This window comes from Phragmites australis, chromosome 21 (genome assembly GCF_958298935.1).
Source record: "Phragmites australis chromosome 21, lpPhrAust1.1, whole genome shotgun sequence".
Taxonomy (NCBI): Eukaryota; Viridiplantae; Streptophyta; class Magnoliopsida; order Poales; family Poaceae; genus Phragmites; species Phragmites australis.
This window is the reverse complement of record NC_084941.1, coordinates 17,528,780-17,556,565: the sequence shown is the minus strand read 5'-3', so window position 1 is coordinate 17,556,565 and position 27,786 is coordinate 17,528,780. Positions and strand designations below refer to the sequence as shown.

Below are 27,786 nucleotides of genomic sequence, written 5' to 3'. Positions count from 1 at the left end.
GCAAATCATGAAAGATCAAATTCATAGCTCTTTGACAAGTAGCACCGGCATTCTTTAGACCAAATGTCATAACAACCCATTCAAATAAACCAACAAAACCCGAGCAATGGAAAGCCGTTTTAGACATATCTTCTTCGGCCATGAAAATTTGATTATAGCCCGCATTTCCATCCAAAAAACTAATAACTCTATGACCCAAAGCATCCTTAATCAATATATCGACAATGGGCATAGGATATTCATCTTTAGGAGTAGCTTTATTTAAATATCTAAAATCAATGCATAGTCTCAACTTATCACTATTTTTCTTCTCAACCGGAACAATATTAGATATCCATTCAACATATCTACAACGATGAATAAACCCCGCAACAAGCAACCGACTTATTTCTTCTTTGATTCGCCCATACATGTTAGGATTAAACTTTCTATCCAATTGTTTGTGAGGTCTAAAACCCGACTTTATGGGAAGCCGATGCTCTACAAGCTCATGGCTAAGTCCCGGCATCTCATGATACTCCCAAGCGAAACAATCAATATATTCTTTGAGTAATGCAATCATTTGGCCTTTTTGAACATCATGCGTGTTTTTATTCACAAATATCAGCCTAGGAATAGTACCATCTCCTATATCTATCTCTTCTAATGGATCAGCCGACGAAAAACCTTGTCCTAGCTTTTCTATCTCATCGGAATAAATAGTCTAATAAATATCGTTCTTTTTAGATCGATATTGCTCCAAACGCTGTTGCAACCATTCTAAATTACTTTGTTTATCCATTTATAACATTACATTGCTAAGACGAGATGAAGAAATTGGTTGTACAGACACGGGTACAAAACCATCTCTAGTAACACTAAGAAAATCGTACCCTGAGAGATCTTGACCGGAGAGGCACTGTACATTCCCATGTTGCCAATCTACCGAAGCATCAGCCAAAGCAACAAAAGCCGATGTATCCACATGTACAACCTCTATTTCATCATCTACTCATTGAATCAAGAATTGGTGCAAACTAGAAGGTACACAACGATTTGCATGAATCCAATCACGGCCTAATAAAACGTTGTAGTTACCTTGCACGTCGGGACTAAGAAGGCCGTAGGGACCGTCTTGCTCCCAATGGTGAGCTCCATGGAAATTATGCCTTATACCTCCGTAGGCTCGCCGGTGAAGCCATCAAGCACCAAGTTTGTCTTTACGAGCTCTTTGTCTTCTTTTCCTAGCTTCTTGAAAACTGAATGTGGCATTAGATTCATGGTGGCTCCACCATCCACTAGCGTTCTCGAAATCGGCCATCCATCAATATGCCCCTTGACATACAATGGTCCCAAATGTTGGCTCGATTCTTTAGGCTTTTCAAATATAGCTTTCTTCGAACCAAGATTTAGTTGAGCAACTTCTTCATTAATAGCCCGAAACTCTGAAGGTAAAACAAAAACCATATTGATATTCATATTATCATGCGGCGGAGTAGGCACCATCGGCTTGATTTCATTGAATACTTGATCTCTCACATTTTCAGCTTGTGCTTCTCCCAACTCTTGTTTTCGTAACCTTTGTAGCATCCTCTTTTGGGAATGTGAGAGACCCCCAGGACACCACTGTGGTTGCGACTTAGTCCCGGGCAGCAAGGACTTCTCCTTTTCAACCTTCCAATCGTCTGAACTAACGATCGGCTTTGAACTAGAAGTGGCTTCTTGAACATTTGGCCCCATGGGCTGTTGTACTATTCTAGGTGGCGCTTCCTTAAGCTCAAGATCAGTACCAACCACTCCTACAGCTTCCCCTTCGTTGCTGGCACTTGATCTATCATTAGCCGATTGCTTTTGCACTTTGCTTTCATCAACAACAGGTTGTTTTCCTTTCGGTTCCAGATCTGATTTCTTATTAGAAACACTTGTGTTCTTCACATGATAGACCTTCTTAACATGTCTCATATCCTTCTCATCATTCGACTGATTTTTGGGATCAAACCGGTCTTGTCTAGGACGAGATAGTCTGTTGAACGCCGAAGATCGTGGTGCTGTCCACCCCGGGCGAAATGGTGCAAATGGCATAGAAGGTGGTGCCCAAGGTGCACACCAACCCCACGGCGGACATGGAGGACAAACCATTGGAGGAGACCCCACATCATAGGCATTGGCGGCCCAAAAGGAGGGAACAGAGCTGCTGCAATATTATCCTCCTATTGCCTCCTCCTCCCTTAAAACTCATGCTTCGGAGGTGATCTTGGACGTTTAAGAGCATTGGGCTGGCTACCCCTTTCTCGCCCGGCTTTGCCACTCTCATATTTAGCCAAAAGTGTATCAAATGTAAGTTTTGGCTTCCCATGCTTCTTAATAGTTTTGTTCTTATCTTCATTCACTTTCCAACGACCAATTTCTGGACTTTTAGGTTTGATCATCCTTGGCCTTATATTATCATTACCAATGATCACACTCTTGCCTTTAGTCGATTCGGCTTGAGACGGCCGAACCAAGACCTTGTTCCCTTCAAAGTTCATCATGTTGATGGGAAATGGATCATCATCTAGCTTCATCTTAGAATTTTTAGCAAACTTCAATCGTCCTTCATTAATGGCCGATTGAATCTATCGACAGAAAACATTGCAATTATTAGTAGCGTGAGAATATGAATTATGCCATTTACAATATGCACGTTTCTTAATCTCCTCAAGTGATGAAATAACATGATTATGAGACAAACTAATTTTCTTTTCTTGTAACAAGAGGTCAAATATCCTATCACATTTAGTGACATCGAATGTGAATTTCATCTCTTCTTGCCAATTCTTTTGTGGAGTCGGCTTCAATGTGGAGCACATGAATGGCTTAGATTTGGACTTTCATGTGCATTCGGATACACACACGTCTACGCTATCCTCATCTGACGAATTGTCCTCATATTCAACTACATTAACACCTGAACGATCCACCTTGTGTTTTTCACTAAATCTTTGAACCTTTCTATATTCTTTGGCACGGCTTTCTTGAGCCAAAGCCCACTGCAAAACTTAGTTTACATCTGAAAATTCTTGCCCCTCTAACCTCTCCTTGATGTGTGCATGCAACCCAGCAAAAGCTAACTCAGCTAGATCTCTATTGGAGAGCGAAACATTGAAACATCGGTTTTTAGTATCTCTAAATCTTCTAATGTATTCAGAAACAGACTCATTGTATTTTTGCGTAACCGATGTCAAGTGAATTAACCTCAACTCCATGTCTTCGGTATAGAAATACTCATGAAATTTTTGCTCAAGTTGTGCCCATGTATGAATAGAGTTAGGCGCAAGTGAAGTAAACCAAGTAAATGCATTGCCGTAAAGTGATAAAGGAAATGAACGCAATCTTAAAGCATCACTACAACCGGCTTCACCACATTGTGCAAGAAATTGACCTATATGCTCCATTGTAGTTCTACCATCTTTCCCATTGAATTTAACAAAATCAGGGACCTTAAACCCACGTGGATATAGAATTGTGTCATAATAATCAGCTTATGGTTTTTGATAAACACTGATTTACCTTTGAGCGCTACCCCAAAATATTCCCTCAAAATATTGAGTCTCCAAAATATTAGTCATTTGCTCTTTGATGCTTTTAGGCCCAAAAAGCGTTTCGGCCATAGGCCTATTGGATGACGCATTAGCATGTGGTTGCGGCCTAAAAGATTGTTGTTGTGGCGTATCATGAGAGTGTGAAGTCACGTGTTGCATATATGGAGTATTTTGTGAAGGCACATTGAAGTACCCAGCAATGGACCATAGGGTATGCCAGTACCTTGTGGGGGTATAGGATGTGTGTTATATGACACAGTGATGTAAGGAACTAATGGCATACTTGCTGAAATTTCAGCAGCCCGGCTATTGGCCACATACTGAACCGAACTAGTTATGCTAGATGAAGTAGTTGGAACCGGAAAAACAAATGAGGACACCTCCGGCTTGCTAGTACTCAATGTATTAAACAGAGGCGCTACCATACCAACCAGACCAACATTGGGTCGGCTATGAATTTGTTGCATCGGCATATTTTGTTGTGTAGGCAAAGGTGTTGCAAATTGTGCCAATGAAACTAATGGTATTTGCTGAAATTGATTACCATCATTGGAATTTGAGGTGCTAGCATCATGTAGTTGGGGCTGTTTTTTACCTTTTTTATCTTGCAATTCAATAAACAAAGCCCTAACACGACTAGACAGTACATGATCTAGACTGTTAACAAATGTTTCAGAATTATTGAACATAGCAGCACCAACAGATTGATATACCATATGTGCAATGTGCTCTTTGAAATCATGAGTAAATCACTTACATCGGTCTTTACCTCATGCTTGGCGTGGACGATTGACATCGGATCACCCTTCTTGATGACACCTTGACGTGTTTTCTGATAGCATGCAAGCATCATCTTCTCAACCTCCCATTTTTGAGCTTCAATAGCTTGGCGATCCTCCTCGGGAAGCTCTTCAAGCATAGGCAAGACACCTTTGATGCACGACAACGGGACCGATTAAACTTCAACCATCAACGTATGAGAGGTAACAATTTTCAGCAACATAACCTATATGTTAATGATGATCCATTTGCTAAGGTTAAGTTCACCATACCATTTTTTGCGGGTCCTTATGATGCTGAAAAGTATTTAGATTGGGAGATGACAGTTGAGTAAAAGTTTAATGCTCATTTAGTTTCTGAACTGCATAGAGTTAGGCAAGCCACTAGTGAATTTAAATAATTTGTAATTATCTGGTGGAATAGAGTACACATCAATGGATTAGCTCCTATCACATGGAACGCTTTAAAGGTTGCTATGCGTAACAGATTTGTTCCACCCTCTTTTAATCGTGATTTCGCGTAAGAAATTGCAGCGCTTAAACAAAGGTGATAGATCCGTAGAAGAATATTATCATGAGCTACAAATTAGTATGTTGATTGTGATATTATTGACGATGAAGAGGCTGCAATGGCACACTTTTATGGAGGGTTAAGGCGTAAAATTCAGGACATAGTTGATTACAAAGAATACAATAGTGTTCCTAGATTGTTCCAACTTGCATGTCTGGCAGAAAAAGAATTGCAGAGACGGCAACAGAGGCCAAGGAGCAATTTTGGAAGCACGACCACTTCAAAATCAATATCGGGACAAGTCCAAATAGCCCCACGTTCAACTACACAGTCTACTGCCCCCTTCTCGAGTAGAACGTATTCAGCATTACCTTCGACATCGTCGCACGCTCCCGAGGTAAGCAAATCCGTAAGTGTGCAGGGTCCAGCCAAGAGCTCTTCTTCGGTTGCTTCTACAGGCCGATCGACCGGGACTGTATGCCACCGATGCAAGGGAATGGGCTACGTCATGAAGGATTACCCAAGTCAGTGAGCATACATTGTAACAGAAGACAGTGGATATGTAAGTGCTAGTGATGTTGAGGATGAATATGCTCTTGCAGCTAACAATGCAGGTGATGAGGATGGTCGTGAGACAGATATTGACCATGAGGAAGTGTTCGATGCCACTGCCACGGAGGATTATCGGACCTTCATTGTCAAGCGAGTGTTAAGAACTCAAATAGAGCAAGCGGAATAGCTACAACGTCACAATTTGTTTCAGATGTTCCTCACAGTCAAGGACTATCGTGTTCTAGTCATTATTGATGGAGAATGCTGCAACAACTTGATAAGTTCAGATATAATCAAGAAGCTTGCCTTGCTGACAAGAAACCATCCTCACCCTTATCATATTCAATGGTTCAACAACAGTAGTAAGGTGAAGGTAATGCAAACAGCTTGAGTGTATTTTTCTATTGGTTCATACCATGATTGTGCTGATTTCGATGTAGTACCTATGCAAGCATGTTCACTTTTGTTAGGACGACCATGGGAGTTTGATACTGATGCAACACATCATGGTAGAAGTAATAAGTACACCCTTATGTATAAATGAAAGAAAACCGCTTTTAAAACTAAGTTTGGCTTGTATGAGTGGTTAGTAATGCCTTTTGGGTTAACTAATACACCTATTACTTTCATGTGATTGATGAATGAAGTTTTACATGCTTTAATTGGAAGATTTGTGGTGGTATATTTTGATGATATCTTGATTTACAGCAAGACACAAGAACAACACTTTGATCACTTACGTGCTATTTTTAATGTTTCGAGAGATGCACGTTTGTTCAGTAACCTTGAAAAGAGCACCTTTTGCATGGATCAAGTCTCTTTTCTTATTTATGTTGTTACTCCATAGGGAATAGAGGTGGATAAAGCAAAAATTGAAGCCATAAAGAGCTGAAAAACTCCTAAGACTGTTACACAAGTAAGAAGCTTTCATGGTCTTATGGGTTTTATCGACGATTTGTGCGGGATTTTTTAGCACCATTCCTGCCCCATTAAATGAGTTGACAAAGAAATGAGTAATTTTCAAATAGGGACCTGCATAAGAAAAAACATTCAAGTTATTGAAAGAGAAGCTCACCCATACTCCATTGCTCCAACTCTCTGATTTTGGTAAGACCTTTGAACTAGAATGTGATGCTAGTGGGATTGGAATTGGAGGTGTACTAATTCAAGAAGGTAAACATGTTGCTTATTTTAGCGAGAAATTAAGTGGGCCAAACTCTGAATTATTCCACTTATGATAAAGAATTGTATGCTTTAGTTCGTATGCTTGAAACTTTGCAACATTATCTATGGCCCAAAGAATTTGTTATACATTCTAATTATGAATTGCTAGAACATATTAGAAGTCAAGCTAAAATAAATAAAAGACATGCTAAATGGGTAGAATTTATTAAGCCTTTCTCATATGTCATAAAGCATAAGAAGGGAAAGGACAATGTGATTACTGATGCGCTTTCTAGGTGATATACCATGTTATCTCAAATGGATCATAAAATTTTTGCTTTAGAGACCATTAAAAAATTATATGATGTTGATTTGGATTTTAAAGAAGTGCTTGAACATTGTAAAGAACGGAGAACATGAAATAAATATGTGTTGAATGATGGTTTGCTCTATCGTGCTAACAAGCTATGCGTTCTAGCTAATTTCGTTCGTCATTTGTTGTTACATGAGGCGCATGGAGCAGGATTGATGGCATATTTTGGAGCAAAGAAGATTGAAGATGTGTTCGCCACTCATTTCTTTTGGTCAAAGATGAGATGTGACATCGAGCGCTACCTGTCACGTTGCACCTCTTGCAACATAGCTAAGTTTCGCTTAAATCCATATGGTCTTTACATGCCTCTTCATGTTCCTAGTGCACCTTGGGAGGATATTTTCATGAATTTTGTTTTAGGATTTCCTAGGACAAAGAGGGGGAGGGATATCATATTTGTAATTGTAGATCATTTTTCTAAAATGGCATATTTTATACCTTGCTATAAGAGCGATGATGCTACAAACATAGCTGATTTATTTTTCAAGAAAATCGTTCGACTACTATCGTCTCGGATCATGATATAAAGTTTTTGAGTCACTTTTGAAGATCACTTTAGAATAAATTGGGAACGAAGCTGCTATTTTCTACTACGTATCATCCCCAAACTGATGATCAAACTGATGGGAAGAGTGTTTACCACATATTGAATTTGCTTACAACAGGTTGGTACACTCTACCACTAAGGTAAGTCCGTTTCAGGTAGTGTATAGATATAATCTCCGTGCTCCTATTAATTTACTATATTTGCCGACTTTTGAAAGACTTAATTTAGATGCTAAGAAATATGTTGAATTTATTTTAAGTTGTATGAAACCACTAAAAAGAATATAGAGAGCATGACTGAAAAGTATAGGATTGCTGGAAGTAAAGGTAGGAAGGAAATAAAATTTGAACCGGGTAATTTAATTTGGTAGCATTTGAGGAAGGATAGTTTTCCAGAACTAAGAAAGTAAAAAATTGATGTCTAGAGCTGATGGACCATTTAAGATAATTGAGAAAATTAATAATAATCCATACAAATTGGGCCTACATGTAGTCCCACATTTAACATTTCAGATCTGAAGCCCTACTTAGGAGAAGAAGAAGAGCTTGAGTCAAGGACAACACCAATTCAAGAGGGGGAGAATGATGAGTCCATGGCTCCTTCAGATACAATTAAAACTATTAATATTTCTCAAATCATACAAGATCCAATTATAAGAGCACGTGCGCGACAATTAAACCACTAGGTGAACTCATTCCTTGCTGTTCATGCTTCCTTGGATGGATTCCTACTAAACTTTTGTGATGCATTATTGCTTAGGAACATGGGAGAAGCACCACAACCTTACCCGAACGTCACCCCTCAAAGGCCAAGTCTACTCAAACTTGAGGCTGAGCTCTAGTCATGGTTGTGGTCTAAGTCGTGGTCGTGGTCGAGTTGCAGGACAGCACGTCAGTAAAACAGGCGTAACTCTCTCATACGAAGTCCATTTTAGGCAATCTTGGACATTCTGGAAAGCTTACGACTAGCCCTTTCCAATAGATATGAGATCAACCAAATATTCCTTATAGTTTAGTCAGAGTCAAAGAAATAAGGTGTTGTGCCACCATTTTGGACCTAGTTGGGTCTTGTAATCGTGTCGGGTCGAAGTCCAGGTTGTGACCTCTTTTCATGGCTGCACAACCCTAGTTCAACCTCCTCACATCTCCCTATATATACATAGTAGTTGTCATAGTTTAGGCTTGGGTTTTGCTTAGATTATTCTGTTTTATACAGTTTTGCCGCTTGTTCGGTTTGTAGAACCCCAACTCGAGTACTTCATTGGTAATTAGCAATATTTAGATTGCATGTACCTGTTCTTGCTTGTGTTCTCGATTCACTTACAGGAAAAGTCTTCTTGGCAAGGTCAACCGTGTCTTAGCACGGTTGATAACCACGGATTAGTGGTGTAGTGGTTGCAAGGATTCTTGATCTGTTCTATTCGGAGCCTTTGGATCATCAATATCGAAACTCCATCAATTAGCTTATCATATTACCTTTCAGAAGATTGAGCAAACACGCATCAGCCCACGGCACCACTGCACCGGCCACGACTTCGGTTGCCGAAAGGAGTTGCCTGGGGAAGGAAAACACTTGAGTTGGTAGCATTAAATGAGATTAGACTGGTTAGGTGCTGGTCGTGGGGTTTCCTTGTGCAATCAGGGGACTGGTTATGCAAGCCCTGCTAGACGTGCGTGCTAGAGTCAGCTTTTGATAATATCTACTGCTAGCGGACTTTTTCTGGTGTGGGCCCACAGAACAGGGGACCCTCTTATTCTTTACATCAATAAACTTATTTCATTTACTAAAAAAATTTCAGTACATTTTTCATGACTCCTAGCATTTTTAACATATAAAGCATGATCATACAAAGCTAACAAAAATATTTTCATAATTTTTGGAGCTATATTTAATTTACTATGCACTGTACAAGAATCTACCAATTTAATAGCATAATAATAATTCAATTTCGGCTCCCGTGGACGAGCGTGCCGACGATGGGCCAAGACAAAAAGAGCGTGCACAAAAGCTTCAAGGGGTCATGAGGAAGCTCACTGAGGGCTCAGATCGGGGTATGGAGTGGTGGAGCAACAGCGCGATGGTGAGGTGGTGGAGGACACCGGAGTTGGGGAAGAAGGGCGTCAATGCGCGAAATCCGACCAGGACATTGAGGGGATCCGGTGAGGGAAGCTCGGAGAAGGCTCCATGACTTCGCTCTGGACTTCCCTTGGCTTGGGCTCAAGGGATTCTGTCAGTGGTGCACTAGATTTAGCCAACAATGTGGCTATGCTACTCTGCTCTGTTTGGCTAGGGAGAAGAGACGAAGCAGAAGGCTCGCGCGCGAGAGAGAGAGTGAGGGAGAGTATGAGAGGGCAGGGGTTAAGGTGGCGACAGAACTCCCTGGATGCAGCTTGGTGACCGATGATGTGGCTCAGTGGCCGGCCTCATAGTCAACAACAGCGGCGGCCGACAGCAGAGGTAGAGAGAGGGAGAGGATGACCAGTGGGCCCGAAGGAACAGTGACCAACCAAGTGAAAAATATCCCCTTCCCTTCTCTAATCCAAAGAAAGCCTTCCCAAGCTCAAAAATTCTAGGAAAATTTTTGTGAGATACTATAATTCAACTGTAGCCCATTTTAAGTGGTTTGACCCAAAAAGACTGAGACAAATTTAAATGAAAATTCTTCAAATTTGTAACCTTTTCTAAATTGCTCTAATTTTTAATGCTTCAATTTTAATCCCTAAAATTTGTGAAAATTCACTAATATTCTTCATATAACATGAAATAATTTATAAAATTATTTTAGACCCTAGGTTACATAGTAATTTTCTGAGAACCTTCGCAATGCATCATTTTCCATTAAATTTGTCAATTTATATTTAAATTTCAATTGAATTAATTACGTTCTCAAACCTTCAATTATGATGCTGATGATGCTCATGAATGTTTAATGACATGTTTAAAGATTTTGAGATGTTACAAAGGAGGACGAGGACGAGGAGGAGGCAGAGGTAGCCGTTGGCACTGGAGCTCCCGAGAACCCCACATCATCGACAATGACGATGATGATGACGATGGCAACATTGATTGGGATGAGCTCGAGAAGTTATTGTTGTCGTTGTCATCAGCGGACGATGACAATGACAACAGTGGCCCGCCGTCTAAGAAATGTAGGCTTGCATAGACTTAGTGTCAATCTTTTGCAATCCGGATGTTGGTTTTTGTGTAATCCGAAACTTCTTTTTTAATCATGACCTTATGTCTTTTGTAATCAATTAGGTTATTTAGTGTAATCAGGAATATATTTCTTAGTGTAATCATGATCTTCCTTGTGCAATTAGGAACTTATTTTGTAGTTACATTCTTAGTCTAAATTTTGCATTTTCAAGCTTAGTGTCTTATTTTTCACTTCTAAGTTTGGGAAACACGTCCTCTCTGAAGCCCTATCACCGTATCACAGCCCGTTCGTGGCATCAACCGGCGGTGATAAAATGTATATCACTGTCAGTTCCTTTCACGAGCCGGCATATCACTACGGGCTCGTGGAAGGAACCAGCAACGATATACATGTTATCGCTGCTGGTTCCAACGGACTTATTATTTTTTTGGTTGTTGGTGGTTATAAACCGGCAATGATACTTTATTACTGTCGATACTAGCCAAACCGGCTGTGATAGCCGGTCACCTATTGGGGTTTATGGAGTAGTGCTACCATACAAATTAATGGATACATATACGATGGCACTCCATCATCAGGGTATACTATATTTCTTAGTAAATCTTTAATTATTAATTATCAAATCATCATCGATCTATAGCAAAGTGTCTCTATAGATGGTTTTTGTTGTAGTGTGTGTGTCTTTTCCTCAGTGTTCTTAGTCTCCACATGCTCTCGTGGTGGTCCGATAAGATTCTGAGGTGATGGGGATACATGTCGGGCTTGGAGATGAGAATTATCGCTTATGTTTGTATAATTCAGTTAATCTCTAAGATCCTTTCTGGAATACCAGTTGTAATCATAATATAATAGATGCCTGTTCGGGAATTTTTTTTACAAAACTGATGCATGCCAGGCGGGCCGGCCATGTAGAATGATGATGCAAACGAATGCAGTGATGTATAGTTACTCCGGTTGCGATGCGTTTTCTGCTGCGACCTGAGAGCTGTTGAAGCCATGCATGCTATAGTTAGAGCCCTCGATCCTACTCCTCCCCTACCCAAGATGAAATGAAAGGCACGCGTCATTGTTCTACGATATGGATTAATCAAGTGGTCGTGTAAAGCAGCAGCCACCCAACATTGGAGCTAGAAGCTAATCCATGGAAACCTTATCCTTCATTTCTGGCTCGTTGAACAATTTCGCCATCTCCTCCTAACAGCAGCCCGTGAAGGTAGAAGCCAACAAAAGATGCATGATGCAAAACCCAAGAAACAATGCGGACCGCAGAGTACATGCATGCGTGTCTCTTCTATGATGAAGGGGCGGAACCTCCAAAACGTCTCCATCCCTTCCGTCTAACGTCCATTCATGTGCCATTGGCAGTTTCCAAGGGGGCTGGTGTGAACGTTTCAGGTTATGCGTTCTATACTCCTATTGCGGCGTTCATATGTTGACATGATTAATACATAGAAATCTACTGCCCACCATATAATTATCTATTATCTATTAGTATCGATTTAGAAGACTAGCGGTTCGAGTCCAGATTCATCGGAATGTGTATAGGGAGATGAAGAGGATCTTTTCTTAATATGTTATGTAAGAACTGACATAATCTACATGAGGAAAAAGAAAGAAAGCTCATCTTAGAGCACATATGCCTCGACACCACTTCTCCTTTATCATTCTACACTTAGGATTTGTTTGTTTGGGTTTCTACAAGCTATGATTTCTCCATAAACTTGCTTCTAGTATAAGCACATCCAGATTTGTTTCTGTCTTCTCAGGCTTTTATAGTAGTAAAGACTGATTTTGCTTCTCAGAAACCAATAAAAAGCAGGTTGTTTGTTTGTATTTCTAGCCTCTGACAAGCATAAGCTGAATGAAGTCCAAATAAAGGCCTTAGACTATGCCAATTGCGTTCCACACCGCTACCCTTGTGGTGTAACTCATTAGGTCTCACTTATTCTACGACACCGCGCCTACCACGCCCAGAAAGCACCAGGGAAAATGTGATAAAGTGAGGGCTCAAGACTGAAGGGGCACTACTTGTGTGGGCTATCCAAACAAGGCCAAAGTTATACTCCATCTGTTGCGGTTTACCTGGCATATTAGCGTTTTTGCTAGACCAAGAACACCCAGCGCGTTCAAATTTCGGGTGAATCTACCCTCCCGCGCAGCAGTTAATTTCCTTCCTCATTTAACTCTCGCGCAGCTGAAACCACCCTGCATGAAAACGAATCTTTCACCACGATCTTGCATGCGCCAATCAATCTTGCATGAGAGAGATTATGCGGCAACACTACAAGGTTCCACACTTGTGGAAGAAATTTTTAGAAAAGCATGATGAACTTCCGATTAGGTTGCAATGCGATTCTACCATGGCAAACGAGGCAATGGAGTTCTTTAGTTAATTTTATCAATGTTTAATCCATGCAATGTTTAACCTTGTTTAATCAAGCAACTCTTATCCGTGCACTAATTGGAACTGTAGCTAGTCCGACGATAGGAACTTTAGCTAGTCCGAAATTCAGTAAACTTGCACATGTATAGCAAATGAAAACTAAGTAACCAAGCCAGAATAGTTCATCCATACAAGTACTAGTCCATGGATGAAATCGCAACAAAAATATATTGGATGCAAGCTGCATTAGTTCATCAATACAATGATGGCAGCAAAATTTTCAACATGTCACCAATTACCGTGTTCTCCGAATCGGGCGGTAGTGAGTCAGGCACAAATCTGTCATCCAGTGTGTCCAGCGCAAATTCGTCGAGCAGCAACTGTTCAGCATCTTGGGTTTCATCGTGTACCAACCAGCAGGTACCGTGGCCGCACCACCAGCCGTTGTAGACAAATCGAGGCCCACACAGGTCCTCATCCTCGACGTCGTATGCGCCCTCGTCATCACCCTCGTAGCCGCACCCGTGGCCATCATCGTCCTCAACATCGTCCTCATCAAAGAAATTGGAGACGTAATCCATTAACTCCTCCTCGGTGACATTCTTCAGCCAATCCTTCGCCACGGCCAGAGTGGTTGGATTCACAGTGTCTACCTGGTGCTCGCCGTTGTCGGTTTCAGTGGCGAAGCCGTTGTCCATGCTATCTTCCGCAGCCGACGCACGACATGCTGGCCCACGCGTGTGCACACCATGGCCGAGATCGCTGTCGCCCTCGCTGTTTTCCCCGATTCCTATCTCCGTCGTTGCCATGGCAGTCGTGCTCGCTGTTTGGCCGGGAATGGAGAAGAGGAAGGAGTAGTGTGGAGAGATTAATTGTTGCATGCGAGGAGGAGAGGAAGGAGAAGCTGGAGGGATCCAGAGGGATATTACCGGGAGTATTAATGACTCCACATTATAAGGGGTTACCGGGAGTAAACACGAGAAGGGTGTTACTAGAAACTAACCTCCCTAAGCCTTAAGCGCCACCTAATATGGAATCTGCGTGCAAAAGTTATATGAACCAAAAGGGAGGAAGTACATATGATCTATGACTTAGCATTACTTCGCAGATGTCCACTTTTTTCGAACACGGGAATACCCCATTCCCTTTACAAATAACAAAATCCAGTCTTACAACCAATAGCTGACAGAGTAGCAGATGCAATAGCACTACTACAAAACAAGTGAACAGTGTAGGTTCCAAAACCTCATCAGTGTTGGTTTTTGACCTGACACTGATTACTCGGCACTGATAGTCTGTGACTATCATTGTCGGGTATTGAACCGGCACTGAAAATCACTATTAGTGCCGGTTTGTGGATCGAACTGGCACTGATAGTACACATATCAGTGCCGGTTGGTAATACGAACCGGTACTGATTTGTGTACTATCAGTGCCGGTTTGTTTTCCTAACCGGCACTGATAGGTATTTCCCTGCTATTTTCAAAATGTGGTTGTTGTCGCCAATTCTGTGTCATTTTCAAATTTTGGCGGTTGCCGGTAATAGTATACGGTATATTTATGGACACGCACATATAAATTTAATTTACGAGACGCCGATTTTTATCGCAGCATATATACACAAGAACATATAAATTTCATTTCTAAAACATCAAGTCTCGTCACAGTACATATACACCGTATACATGTGAGGTTTCATTACAACAATGAAAAAGAGTTTAAGGTTTCTTGCTAATCGAATGTTATAAACTCTGTTTTTTTCTTGTTGGATGAAGGTAACGAGAAAGAGGAGTTAAATTCATGGAACTCGTCGGTTGGACTGATGACTTGATCATTGATGAACCCAACAAGTTGTTCTTGAAGTGCTTTGATTTCAATGGCCATGAGTCGATCTCTGGATAGCGTGAGGAGGTGCAATTTCAAAAATTGAATAAATGAATCCTTATGAACGCATGTTGAACCTAAAAATTAGTTATCAAGATGTATGTCACATACCTCAGCATCGACCACCTGGTACGACGCATCTCCGTTGAATCCGTACATGAATTCCATTACATAAAAACCACATAAATTATTTCCCAGGTCCTGCTTCCTACAAGCAAAGTCATGTCGGATAATCCATTCTTTCAAGAATGGCCGGTGTCTGACACTCTTCTTGATATATCGTAGGTACACTCTGAGTGTGTGTGATTATTACCGTAAGTATACTTAGATTCAATCGAATCAAATATTACAAGAGCAATAACGAAATGGTTGGGTTTTACATTTGTAGCAAGTCAATGACGGGTTGGTAGGATTATTTTGGATTATTTTGTGAGTCAAAAATAACGATCTTGCTGATGTCTAGCTGGATGACAAGGAGGATTCGGTGATAACTGCACATAGGTCACCATAGGTTAGTTGGTCCTAATTTCTAACTATATATTGCTCGAAAAGAGTAGAACATTCATGGAGGGAAACACATACCTAAAGTGGTAGGGCAAAAGTATGTATTTCTTTAATTGTAGCTCCAGAATATACTTCAATGCATAGTCACCGGTTCCTTTTGGATCGGATTGCATCATTGTCAGGTTTACATGATGTGGGTTAACGAATCCCACATGGTCGATGCCCTCTGTCATGCATCTTTGTACCTCCATTTTACATAAGAAATAAGTTAAGACATTCAATCCAATGGTACATGAATGTATATTGTGAATTATATGTATACGACACTTACAGAGTCCAACAACTCAAGATAGACATGTCGAAGGCATCTTGCTGGTACAGTCGATACATTTCCTCAAATAATATATAAATAGAGCCATCCCCGTAGAGGAAATCTCGATCCTTGTATCTGGCCTCAAACATTTCTCTACCATCCCGCGACTCCTTCATGTACTACGCATGGAATTTTCGAAGTTGATATGTCAGTTTGTCCCACAAGTTTGGCACAACCAAGAGTTCGCCCAACTTAAATTGCCATCTCTCGGCTGCCTTTAGTGCTATGAACTCGTCTAAAAATTGCTCTTTTGTCATTTTAGCATCTTCAAGAAATCTTTCTAAATTCTGTTCTTATCGTATATGTTCGATACAAGACTCTTTCAAGTATTTCTTGCTTTTGATGCGTGCATAGTCTGATTTACTCTTACGCTCAACAGGTTTGGCCATCTTTAAGAAAAACTTCTGTATTTTTACACGAATTGGTTTTTTTTTTTTGAAAATATACGCCAACCACATACTAGAAAATTAGAGCTAGATTTTAGGGCATTTGCAATACCTCCCTAATTTTTTATTCTTTGCAAGAATGTCACTTGAATGACAGTTATAGTGATTTTTTTTTGCAATTTTTAATAGCAATAACGGTTCTAGTAGTGGTAAATTTGCATTTATCCATAGATTTTAATGTACGCCTTCACATCTATTTACATGTGACTATTAATCTACTCCTTAAATCATCTACAATGATAAAATATTGATCTTTCTCTAATTTATATCATATTGGAGCTCTTGCTAATTCCAAAATTCAACACCAAAGAACAACCATCTAAATTCAAATCTAGAGCAATATAGCAACTAAATCCAACTAAGAATTAAATGTAGATCATCTCTATACATCTGACAAAACAATGACAAAGTTGTAAACTTTTTCTAAATTAGATCTCAATTGCATCTCTAAATCCAAAACTATAGAGCAAGCACCAAGCATCAACCCTAGAGCAATCTACCAAGTAAATCTATCTAAAAAGGAAATATAGAACATCTTATTAACCTTAGAGCACTTTACTCCTCCAAATCTTGATTCCTCTAACCGTAGAGATGGCAAAAATGGTGAACGACGCTGTTCTAGTGGGCCTGCGGCAGCTCTAGTCGCGCTTGGGGAGGAGGGCTTTATACTGTAACGCACCATCAGTGCCGGTTGGTATATGATGTATCAGTGTCAGTTCCAGCTATGAACCGGCACTAATAGTGACTATCAGTGCTGGTTCTTAACTCCTTAGTGACTATTCGCCCATGAGAGTTTAAGAACCAACACTAATATGTCAACAATACTGGTTACTGTTGAATTGACACTAATGAACGGATACATATAATGATGTTCTATAATAATGTAGACTGGTAACAAATTAAACCAACTACTATACTACTCGACATATGAGTAATAGGGCTAGACCAAGGTAAAGCTAAGTCCCAGCAGACAGCAAAACAAGAGTGCACACGACCATGAGGTCAATAACAGAACAAGATAACCAGGTTCCAGGAATGTTCACGATAAGATCAGTGAGCCGAATTGTCTTCATCATGAAGCATCTGATCTTCATCCTCAGCACCCTCTTCAGAAAGGATCAACAGCTGTCCAGTAGGGTTGGCTCTTACAAAACTGATACTCGTACATGTTTCCGAAGGCAGAAGTCATTTGTGCCGTTAAGGGCACATGCCCTACATGCAGAGACCGACGTAGATCCTGCTTCGAGATGCGCGCTCTACTTGAGAGAGAGTGAGAGCATTGTGTTTTTAGGAAGTGTTTGAGCGTGAGCCTGTATGGAATGGTCCAGGACGAGGCCTCCTTCTCGTGTTTGGATGCATGAATCATCCATCATCCAGGATGATACCTGGTGCAGATTCCAAGTATATTCTCCTTAGATCCTGACGAGTCACTCCATATGAATGGTACTCAAAATTTCCTTCTATTCAAAATAGTGGTTTTTTTCTGCAAAAATTTCAGAATTTTTGTACGTATTTCATAATTCATGTGTAATCCATTTTTATTGGATTCACCAAAATACTTGTGTAGAATTGAAACTAAAATTCTCAAAATAAAAGCTATTTTTATTACTTCTAATAATTGTTAGGGTCTTAAATAAATCCAAAAAAATGAGAAAATTCACAAATATTCTTCTTATGTAATGGACTAATTTCTAAAATTATTTCCAGCCCTTGATTATATTGCGAAAAAGTGAGTATTTGTAATACTCCATTTATATGTATTTTTATCATTTTATGTGATAATAACGAATATAAAATTTATTATTTGTATAAAATAATTAGTGTTATACATCGATATAATACATAGCTTTTAAGCAACTAAACGCGTTCTCGCATCATTCCATACATCCAACAAAACGTATTTTCGTATCATCCCATACATCCGATCAAATATATTCTCGTACCATTTCATACATCTAACCAAACAACATATTTGTATCACCTCATCCAGATCATTGCATCCAGATCATTCCATCTAAAGTAATTTCATCCTATTCGAACCTTAATGAATTAGGGGGAGACGAGTGGCTCGGATCTTGGTATTGAAATGTATGACGGATGTTGTGAAGACACGTGCCAAGGGCGAAAAATCTGTTCCGTTTGCTTGCAACATAGAGTTTCAGTTTCAAGCCGAGGTGTCCGAACCAGTACATCCATTGTTCTTTTCTCCTTGCGCGGTGACAACGTACGCATGTCACTAGTGAGGTGTACGTACATGAGCAATTGAGCGCGCTGCATCTCGACTCTTCTTCTCCACGTCTATAAACGCCACCCGAGACGTAACCCAAGGCGCTCCCAATCAACGACAAGATGGGTACCAGCACCGCTACAAAGAACTCTTCCTTGCTGCTTTTCTTGGTGCTGCTCTCTTGCTTCCGGTGCCACTTCGCCGCCCACCATGGCCAGAAGCACACTCAGCCAACACCATCCACCGCGGTCATCGTCGGCTCCGTTCACTCCGGCTCAGAGCCAAGGAACGCCGTCTCAGGTGAGCAACTTGTCGTATCGTGTTCTCGTGTCACACATGCATGTTCCAAGCTTATGCTACTTCATTTCCAAGAAGTTAGCGTAGCCGGTTTCTAACACTGCATGCCCACGGCTCTCTGCCCCTCTTATGTCCCAGGCACCCTGGTCGCCGTCCGTTGCCACGACGGGAACGGCCGGACGGTCTTCCGGAAGCAAGCCGTCACCGACCGCCACGGCAGGTTCCGTGTCCACCTAGCACCGGAGCCAAGCGGCCGGCTCGGCTCCGTGACGTCCTGCTCGGTGCAGCTCCCACAGCCGTCGAATGCAGCGCCGTGCGCTGCCGCCCCGACCTCTCGTGGGCTCCATCTCATCGCCCCGAAGCACCACGGTGGCGCCCACGTCTTCTCCGCCGGTAAATTCGCCGTCCGTCCGGAGCTCTGCAGCCAGAAGGGCCTCTTCTTTCCGCCGATCCCTCTCGTGCCGGAGCCGCCGAACATCGGCGGCGTGCCGATTCCACCGAACCCAATCACGCCAGCCCCGCCATCTCTTGTGCCACCGATCCTTCCCACCCCGTCTCCACCGTCCATCCTGCCACCGCTTGTACCACAGCCGCCGCCATCATCCATATTGCCGCCTCTTCTGCCGCCGTTGCTTAACCCCCCACCACCGCCGCCCCCGCCGCGTCTTCTCCCTCCACTGCCGTTGCTCCCTCCACTGGTTCCTGGCGTACCGCCGGCTTCCGCTTCAAAGAACCGCCGGCCGGGGAATCCCTAAGCAAGACGTTGATTTTATTGCCCATAGATATACACGTCCCATCCCCGAGTTGGTTAGGTTGCCGCAGTGTGTCAGTACTCTGTAACTCTATGCACCATGGTTTGGCGTCACGTTCAGATCGAAGTATTTGCTGTGTATTACATTGAAATATGATGTAACAAGGTGCGTGTATTTAACTTTCCTGCTCAGTAATATGTGTAAAAACGATCTAAACAAATGAAATGTTTATCTTCTACTTAGTTTCGTGGCTATGTATGGTAATGGGAGCTGAATATTTTATCGCTATAGTATGTGTTGTCATCGTCTTAATAGTGACGATAGTTAGAAATTTAAACATAAAACTTCCATAAATAACTATGAATCAACTTAAGAGCATTAATTAATAAACAACAAACAACATTTCCACCGCAAGCAGCGTAATGAAGTGGGGTGTTACCAACTCTTGCCACGTGGAAGCCATAGTACAGTGTGATAAAGATGAATAAAATGACAATACAACAGATAAATGGTTCACTTAATAAAGAATCATATCTCAATATGCTAGAACAAGCGAGCACTAGGCAGTAAAAGTACAAAGTTGAATGACGTGGACTTGCAGATATCAAGAGGCTAAGAGGGACAGATTAGGAAGGTTTTCCAGGTTAGTAAAGGAAATCTGTCCTCTCATGCCATGCCACGGGCATATGTACAAATTACGCATACAAGATAACGATTGAAACCATTTCAAGACCAAGAATCATATACGTTGTTGTTAAATTGCTGACTACTTACAATGTTCTCACTAAACACGCTAAGCACTCACAACAAGAATGTACCAAAAAAGTAAAACTGATAAACAGCCAAGCATATACATGACAATGATTAGCAAGTTGAAAAGAAGCAACTAAAAAAATGAAAGATAGCAAAATACCTATTAAGTCAATAGTCGTTCCATCCTCAATAGTGGCATCAGAAATAGATGCTCCTAAGTCCAGTAACAACTGCACGCACTCTACATGCCCATTTAACGCTGACATATGCAGTGGAGTTAAGCCTCCATCCACCTTCTTATTTACCATCTTGACCAAAGCACTGACACTGAGATACTATTGCATGATTCGTGTGCTAAAGTAAAATAAAGAGAAAACATACAAATTACCCAACATACTCATACAAATTACCCAACATACTCATGATCAAAATTAGCAACCGAATCTTCTTCAGATGATCTATAATTTGCCAAGGTGCAGAAGTTCGGTATGCTTGGCACATAATCTGCGAGCACAAGACGAAGGCATCGAGCATGACCATGCAGTGCAGCAAAATGGAGAGCAGTTCCACCATTGAGATAATCTGTCCTGCGAACCTATAAGACATTTTGCCATGTCAGAACTATATATCCAAGATATTACAAGAAACACTGTAGTTGAGAAAAGAAAAATGCTCACATTTACATTGAAAAGCATCAGTGTTTGAACAACCTCCCAGTGACCATATTGGCATGCTTGCATCAAAACAGTCTATATACAATTAGAGAAGCATACACTTAGATATAACATACTAATGCATATATTAATCTACCATGCATAACCAAATACAGGTAAATGTAAGAGAAATAGAGCTTACCTGCCCCAGTAATTCCTAAGGTTGATCTTGACGCCGGATTCAAGCGATAGAGAAACAATCTAATTTCGCAAGCAGCAAACCCATGTGAATGTGATTAGTATGCCCATCAATTCAAATGATGATAGTTGTTTAGCAGAGAAATGGTATTACCCCATGATGTCCCTGCGTAGCAGCATAATGCAGCAGTGAGTTGTGGCCACCGAATGTGGAGTACCGGGCAAGGCGAAGGTTGTACTCGAGGAGCGCACACGCCTCCAGAAGGTCGCCGTCGCGATCAGCTAACATGGGCTGTCCACTGGAAGCAGAGCATCCAAAGGAGTTGCCCACAAGACTGAGGAACCCCATGGATGCCCAAGATGTGGCCTTCACGGCACAACACCTTTTCTTGAGCGCACACGGGAAGACCTCGAATCAAATGCCCTCTAAATTTCTCAATCTTTTACAAGGCAGCCGCAAAGCGCATTCCAGGATGATTAGGAGCACAGGTTCAAAGGCCCAATTGGGGCACGTGGATGATCTCAAGCAAATGGCAAGAAAGACCTAATTTTCCCTGCAAAACCCCAAAATTTAGCAAGAAAAGCAACAAATTAACTGGCAAATTGCAACGACTCTTCCAAACATTTGGAGCATAAGGTAGACTTTTCACATAAACCAATAAATCGGAGTCAAATGATACAGTATTGTGGGGGGAAGATCAAACGCACCTTCGGAACTGCCCCGAACCGTCGGTCCCGAGCGAGCAGAACGGTATCGAGACCGACAATTCCCTCTAAATCAGTCGAATCCTTGCAAGAAAACAAGAAACCGGAGGGGGATTCACAAGACAAGCGATGCCCGCCTCGAGACCTTAGCGCCCACGATTCCAGCGAGGGCGCTGGGTGGCGAATCCTGGGGCAAAGCTAGGGCGATTTGTAAGAACGCAACCTTACGTTTGGGCAGGGACAAGGAAGGAGGAGAGAAATAATGACGCGCCCGTGAGACGGCCATGTCGGGGCTTCCGGTGGCGTCGACGGCCAGAGAGAGAGAGGGTGGAGACTCGAGCGACGGATTTGTTGGGGGTTGGAAAGAGGGAGGCCACGGGGAAGGGGAGGTTGCGGGTGGGGTCAGTGGGAGCACGGAGGTCACGAGCGGGGCAGGCGTGGAGGTCGCGGGACGCAAGCGGGAAGGATTTGCCGGACGATGGGCGAGGGCGGAAGGATCCGGCAGACGACGTAGCCAGTGAGCGGAAAGGACGGGGCAGGAAAAGGCTGATGATAGATGGATTAGAGATGTTTTAAGTAGGAGAGATTTTATGTATTATATGAATCTATGATCTTTTCTTGATTCTCCGGCATCGGCAGTTAATGCCTTGATACAAAGCTTTTCTTTTGAAGCAGAGCCTTAAGACTAGCCGTGTGAAACGTAAGTTCCATGTATTGGTCACTAAAGGTTCGGCAAATCCGCCTATTGGGTCCCTTACGAGCGGGCGATGGGCTATGCGCCTTCGAGTCATGGAGTTGACACCTTTTTTCTCCGCACGAGCTCCTTCTTCCCCGTTCGCAACATACTGCACGACTGCGTGCATCCTCTGCTTTGCTGCGGTGCTCCGCCGTCCCCTCGATTCGCTGCCAAGGCTCTTCCGTTCACATCATCCGATTCGTAGCCCTCTGCCTCCTTGCACAGGTCCTACCGACCATTTTCCTTTTGTTTTTCCCTTGCGAAACAATAACCACGCATGAACCCATTAGATATGTTATGGGAAGCTCTCAGCGTGAATCAAAATCTCAGGTTGGGTGTTTTTGAGTTTGAAGCTGGCACTTTTGTCGAGACCGGTCCAAAAACAGACCAATCTCAACTATGCGTTCAACAATAAATCAATCCTAACAAATAATGATTTCGTAGATGATAATAAAACAATATTCTTTATTTAATCGAATAAAAGCGTCTTACAGGAGGGACCTTCATCAGCCAAAAAAAACAAATAAAACTGCATCGGAATCTACGCAAGGTATTCATTTTCATTGAGCATCTCCACAGCCAATCGGTAGAGAACACTTCCTAGACTGCTCCTTCTTCTAAGAACTCTACAAAATCTTCCCCAACTGAATATGATATAAGTATAGTAAGTATGAGCACATGTTACACTCAACAAGTTATGAAATAATATGTAAATAAAGGTATAAACAAGGATAAAGCTAACAAGTCTCTTTTGCATAGAAACAACATTTATTTGAAAACAACAATTTTGAAAGCGAGTAATTAATTTAGTGAACAACAGTAAGTAAACAACCTCAAGATTTTCACGTCTTAACCTTTTCACATATCCAACCACCTCAACCATAGTTACCACTACTAAGGTTGACCAAAACCAAGCATCTCAACCATAATTCTCACCACCAAAGTTGATCAAGTATCAAACCAGCTCAACCACGGCTCTCACCACTGTGATTGACCAAATCAACTAAACCATCAAGTTCTAATCATTTGAGGGTTCATCGTTGCTCTTGACTGTGAGCACGATTGATTAATCAATTTTCACACTGCAAAGATTATACACTTTACCCACAAGTTAGGATTTTCAGTTTTGTCCGTGTCCATGAAACATTTATACAATTTCGGGTTGTGCAGCTAGGAATCACTATAAGGTCTTTGCAAAGTCCCTCCCAACATGTGTATCCTCGCTAAGGTTTCACCTGCGCGTGAATTAGGCCTCAACAATAAAAGCCCCTTCTTGCGCTAGATAGTTCCAGGAAATACACCCTTCTATTCCTACACCACCATCTGGTCTACACAATACTAGGAGTAAAGCTAATTAATTAGCTAGATGAATCATATACTTGGCTTGTTGTTGTACCATAAACTCGGAATGGTCTCTCCACAAATCGATCCTTATGATTTGAGCAAGACTACCAGCAACCCATCCTTGCAACCCGTACCGGTCTTCTCCAACCACTTGTTTAAATCCTATTTCGTGTTGTTAACAAAAGATTATCCTTCACTTTTAACATAGTTTGCATAAGACCATTAGCCGGTGTAATCGAACAATTATGTTCATCACTATCCCAAAGCAAGGTTAATTTTAAACTACCCTTCCATGAACCCACCAAACCAAGGCGACAAGGATGATAAAGGAAAATTAGGATATAGCCTAGCTTGGGATTCCCGACTGTTGGGGATGATCTCCCGCCCTCCACTTTGGAGGGAACCGCGAAGTCTACTAGAAATATTGCGTACTAGCCGTTGTGGTTTTGTTCCAGGGACTTCATCTGCAAGCGGCGAAGATCGTAGACCTACGTTGGTCGAAGGGTGTAGGCGTGTGTCGGTGTATCAGGAACCGGGGGTTCCTGAATCCCGAGGCCAGGCTAGCCATCCGCCACATGGCGCCATCCCGCGGGGTCTCTCCTGCAAGATGAGAAAAGATCAAGTCCCGGGAGAAAGCGCTCGGGGCCACAGTCGGTGGCCCCCGAATACCCCAGTTCCCCGATGATCCACGGAATCCAAGTACCGGGAAGAAAGTGCTCGGGGAAGTGTACAGTCACCCCCGAGCACCCTAGTCCCCCGATGACCAGGAGAGCTAAGTTCCGGGAGAGAGTGCTCGGGGCTGCGTGCGGTAGCCCCCGAGTACTCGGTTCCCCGAGGATCCGTACAAGAGTGCTCAGGAGAGAGTGCTCGGGGAGGTGAACGGTACCCCCGAGCACTCGATACCCCGAGGATAAGGAAAGGCATTCTCGGGAGAGAGTGCTCGGGGAGGTGAACAGTACCCCCCGAGCACTCGGTACCCCGACGATCCAGAAACGCCCCCGAGGGGCCCACCGATGAGGTGTCAACCAGTCAAAGGCCCGAGGTCGCATTTAATGAGCGTGCGTGGCCTGTCACCTCCAACTGCTCCCGCCGCGCTCAGCGTCAGTTCCTGCCATGTTCTGGCAGAGAGGCGTGGGGTTATTAATTGCATGGGTCCCGTCCCGTGCCATCCGGCCTGTCTCAGATAACGTCGTAAGGACTAAGGCGTTCCGTTTGCCACGCTGCTGTGGTAGGGGAACAAGACAGATCGGGCACGCCGGGCTGCTCTGCGGCTGCCCGGTGGGCCCTCTCCACGGCGCCCATTGCCAGGGCATTTATTGTGACGGATGACCGGGCGTGCGACGCATTTTCCACCCCCGGTCACTTCGCTCAGAGGAAATGATGACGCCCTTTCCATTTATGGCGTCTCGGAACTCGTGCCCCCCTCCCGTTCGGGGCGCGTTGCTGCCGGCGGGTACTTAAAGCAGCCGACGGCACAGAAGCAAGAGACGAAGAATAGCTAAACAGGAGACAAAAAAGAGAGCTGAAGAACATAGCAAGAGAAGCACTGTAAGGAAGGCTGAGCCCAGTCCCAACCGAAGAACAAGGAGCCCAGGCTCTTAGATAGATCAAGGTTCTTGTAACCAGCGACATCCTTAAGGGACTTCCTCAGGACAGTTATAGTATCCATACAGGAGTAGGGTATTACGCCACCGCGCGGCCCGAACCTATCTAAATTCCGGTGCATTTACTTCTTCTTGCACTAGGTCAACACCCCCCCCCCCACCGGCCGTTGCATTCATTCCCATTTATTTCTCCGACGAACGTATTCAGGATCATCCCAAGGCCGAATCTCTAAAAAGGGCTCTTTCAGGATCCCTGTGACTGGAGTTAATCCTCCGACAGCGTGCCCGCACCTTCGATCTCCTATACCGGCGAAGTCGAAGGAGACCTTCGGCTGACGAGCGAAGCCTGGACCCGCAATCCGCAGCGTTCGCAGCGGGCGAAGATGCAAGCCGACCTTCGCTCGAGGGATGAAGGCTATCCGATGGACATCCGAGCGGAGGAGGCTTCGATGCCCTTCGGAGACAGGAGTCGCCTCGAGACAGTGGGCCCGATTTCGGTCGCTCGGGGTACTGCTGTAATTATGTGATTATGCTCATTTGTACCATAATGCTCCCGGATATTCCGAGAATATAGCAGGTGAGGGGGTAGGATTTGCAAACCGCACCTGTGGTTGTCGGGTACGGGCTATAAATAGAGCCACTGTGTACCCGGAAGAGGTATCAAAAAAACTGTTCCGCCTCTAACACGTGTCACTCTGAGAGCCCTTCGATATCTCCGTATCTGCCTCTAACTGCATGGCGAAGGAGCCGGCCACCGGACCAAACAGTGCCTGCAGGTCGTGGCTATGAAAGAAAGCTTGGCGAAGCAGTCTCTTGATCACACAAGGACAGTGCACCATGCAGCAAGCTTCGGAAGAAGCGAAGGGTGGCAGAACCACAATCAGAACATGGCGTTTGCGAACCAATGGCAACAAATTCCTGCACCACAGTATACACCTGCAACTTCAGCTCAGTTTGATCAAACTAGGCAAATGAACCTCCAGGGGGAGTTACCTCCGCCACCACCGAGACCCGCGATCGAAGCACCACTAGATAGCAAATCAGTTAACACAACAAATCGTGGTTACAACGTGGTGTTGGCCATCTCAGGGGGATCTAACCAGTAGACAGAATCTAAGAGACAATGAAAAGAATATGTGTGAAGGGTCAACCACGTCGGAGTGGGACCAACGTACATTAATTCAAGATGGTCAAACATTCCCATTACATTTCGCAAGAGGATATGAGGGTCTTAGACTATGCACACACAGATGCCTTCGTCGTTACAGCAAACATCTCGGGAAATGAAGTACACAGGATCTTGATCGATGGAGGAAGCTCAGCGGACATCATCTTCGCTGATGCCTTCGATAAAACCAGGGCTTTCTCTGAAAGGCTCAAGAAAGTTTAGTCGACTTCGTACGAGAGCGACGGCTTCAGCAAAGGCGTGGTAAAAAAATATTGACAGTGGCGTGATATTTATAGTGTATGGTGGTGGCGGTTACAATTGCCCGCGTCGAAAATTGAACTGGCGCCGAAAACTATGCTTCGGTATACATCAAGAGCATTAAATGCAGGCGGTTACTGAGACCTTTCGGCAGTTACCACGGAGCTGTCTGGTAATCTATCAAACAGAAAAAAAACCTAATGGTAATAATACAACAAAAAAATTCCTTATACACAACAATAATGCTCAACAACATGCATTGACCCCAGTAGACGTCGACAGGCCGAAGGGGACGGCGTTGAGATATCTCGCAGACTACAGGCTCAGCCTATCGAAGATAAACCTTACCAGTAGGGGGCTACTGTTAGGGATGATCTCCCACCCCTCACTTCGGAGGGAACCGCGAAGTCTACTAGAAATACTGCGTGCTAGCTGTTGTGGTTTTGTTCTAGGGACTTCATCTGCAAGCGGCAAAGATAGTAGAGCTACGTTGGTCGAAGGGTGTAGGCGCGCCCGCACCTTCGATCTCCCATACTGACGAAGTCGAAGGAGACCTTCGGCTGACGAGCGAAGCCTGGACCCGCAGTCCACAGCGTTCGCAGCGAGCGAACATGCAAGCCGACATTCGCTCGAGGGACAAAGGCTATCCGACGGACATCCGAGCGGAGGAGGCTTCGATGCCCTTTGGAGACAGGAGTCGCCTCGAGACAGTGGGCCCGATTTCGGTCGCTTGGGGTACTGCTGTAATTATGCGATTATGCTCATTTGTACCATAATGCCCCCTGATATTCCGGGAATGTAGCAGGTGAGGGGGTAGGATTTGTAAACCGCACCTGTGGTTGGTGGGTACGGGCTATA

General features: G+C 43.3%; 2 protein-coding genes across 3 annotated transcripts; one reads left to right on the top strand and one right to left on the bottom strand.

The window, feature by feature from the left end:
• The first annotated feature begins 18,470 nt into the window (after positions 1-18,470).
• On the top strand, positions 18,471-19,749 carry LOC133903670 (36.4 kDa proline-rich protein-like). The gene is made up of 2 exons (XM_062345105.1): positions 18,471-18,760; positions 18,896-19,749. The coding sequence occupies exons 1-2, from the start codon at positions 18,583-18,585 to the stop codon at positions 19,510-19,512; spliced, it is 795 nt and encodes a 264-aa protein (XP_062201089.1). The 5' UTR covers positions 18,471-18,582; the 3' UTR covers positions 19,513-19,749.
• A 484-nt stretch (positions 19,750-20,233) lies between these two features.
• LOC133903669 (probable E3 ubiquitin-protein ligase XBOS32) lies at positions 20,234-22,498 on the bottom strand. 2 transcript variants are annotated; one of them, XR_009907321.1, is made up of 5 exons: positions 21,822-22,494; positions 21,268-21,667; positions 21,118-21,176; positions 20,940-21,011; positions 20,234-20,857 (listed from the first exon to the last, which is right to left on the bottom strand). XR_009907321.1 is itself a non-coding variant. In XM_062345104.1 (5 exons), the coding sequence occupies exons 2-5, from the start codon at positions 21,460-21,462 to the stop codon at positions 20,721-20,723; spliced, it is 459 nt and encodes a 152-aa protein (XP_062201088.1). In that variant the 5' UTR covers positions 21,463-21,667; positions 21,822-22,498; the 3' UTR covers positions 20,234-20,720. The 2 variants fall into 2 exon arrangements, 1 of the variants encoding a protein (XP_062201088.1); XM_062345104.1 differs by having other exon boundaries at positions 21,122-21,176; positions 21,822-22,498.
• Positions 22,499-27,786: the final 5,288 nt, after the last annotated feature.

What these genes read in the sequence shown, in the direction of transcription:
- LOC133903670 (XM_062345105.1), top strand. Translation starts at nt 18,583, where the DNA reads ATGGGTACCAGCACCGCTACAAAGAACTCTTCCTTGCTGCTTTTCTTG. An exon ending in GCCAAGGAACGCCGTCTCAG is followed by an intron (nt 18,761 to 18,895) that starts GTGAGCAACTTG and finishes CTTATGTCCCAG; the next exon opens with GCACCCTGGTCGCCGTCCGT.
- LOC133903669 (XM_062345104.1), bottom strand. Translation starts at nt 21,462, where the DNA reads ATGGGGTTCCTCAGTCTTGTGGGCAACTCCTTTGGATGCTCTGCTTCC. An exon ending in CAACCTTAGGAATTACTGGG is followed by an intron (nt 21,012 to 21,121) that starts GCAGGTAAGCTC and finishes AATTGTATATAG; the next exon opens with ACTGTTTTGATGCAAGCATG. An exon ending in TGATGCTTTTCAATGTAAAT is followed by an intron (nt 20,858 to 20,939) that starts GTGAGCATTTTT and finishes AATGTCTTATAG; the next exon opens with GTTCGCAGGACAGATTATCT.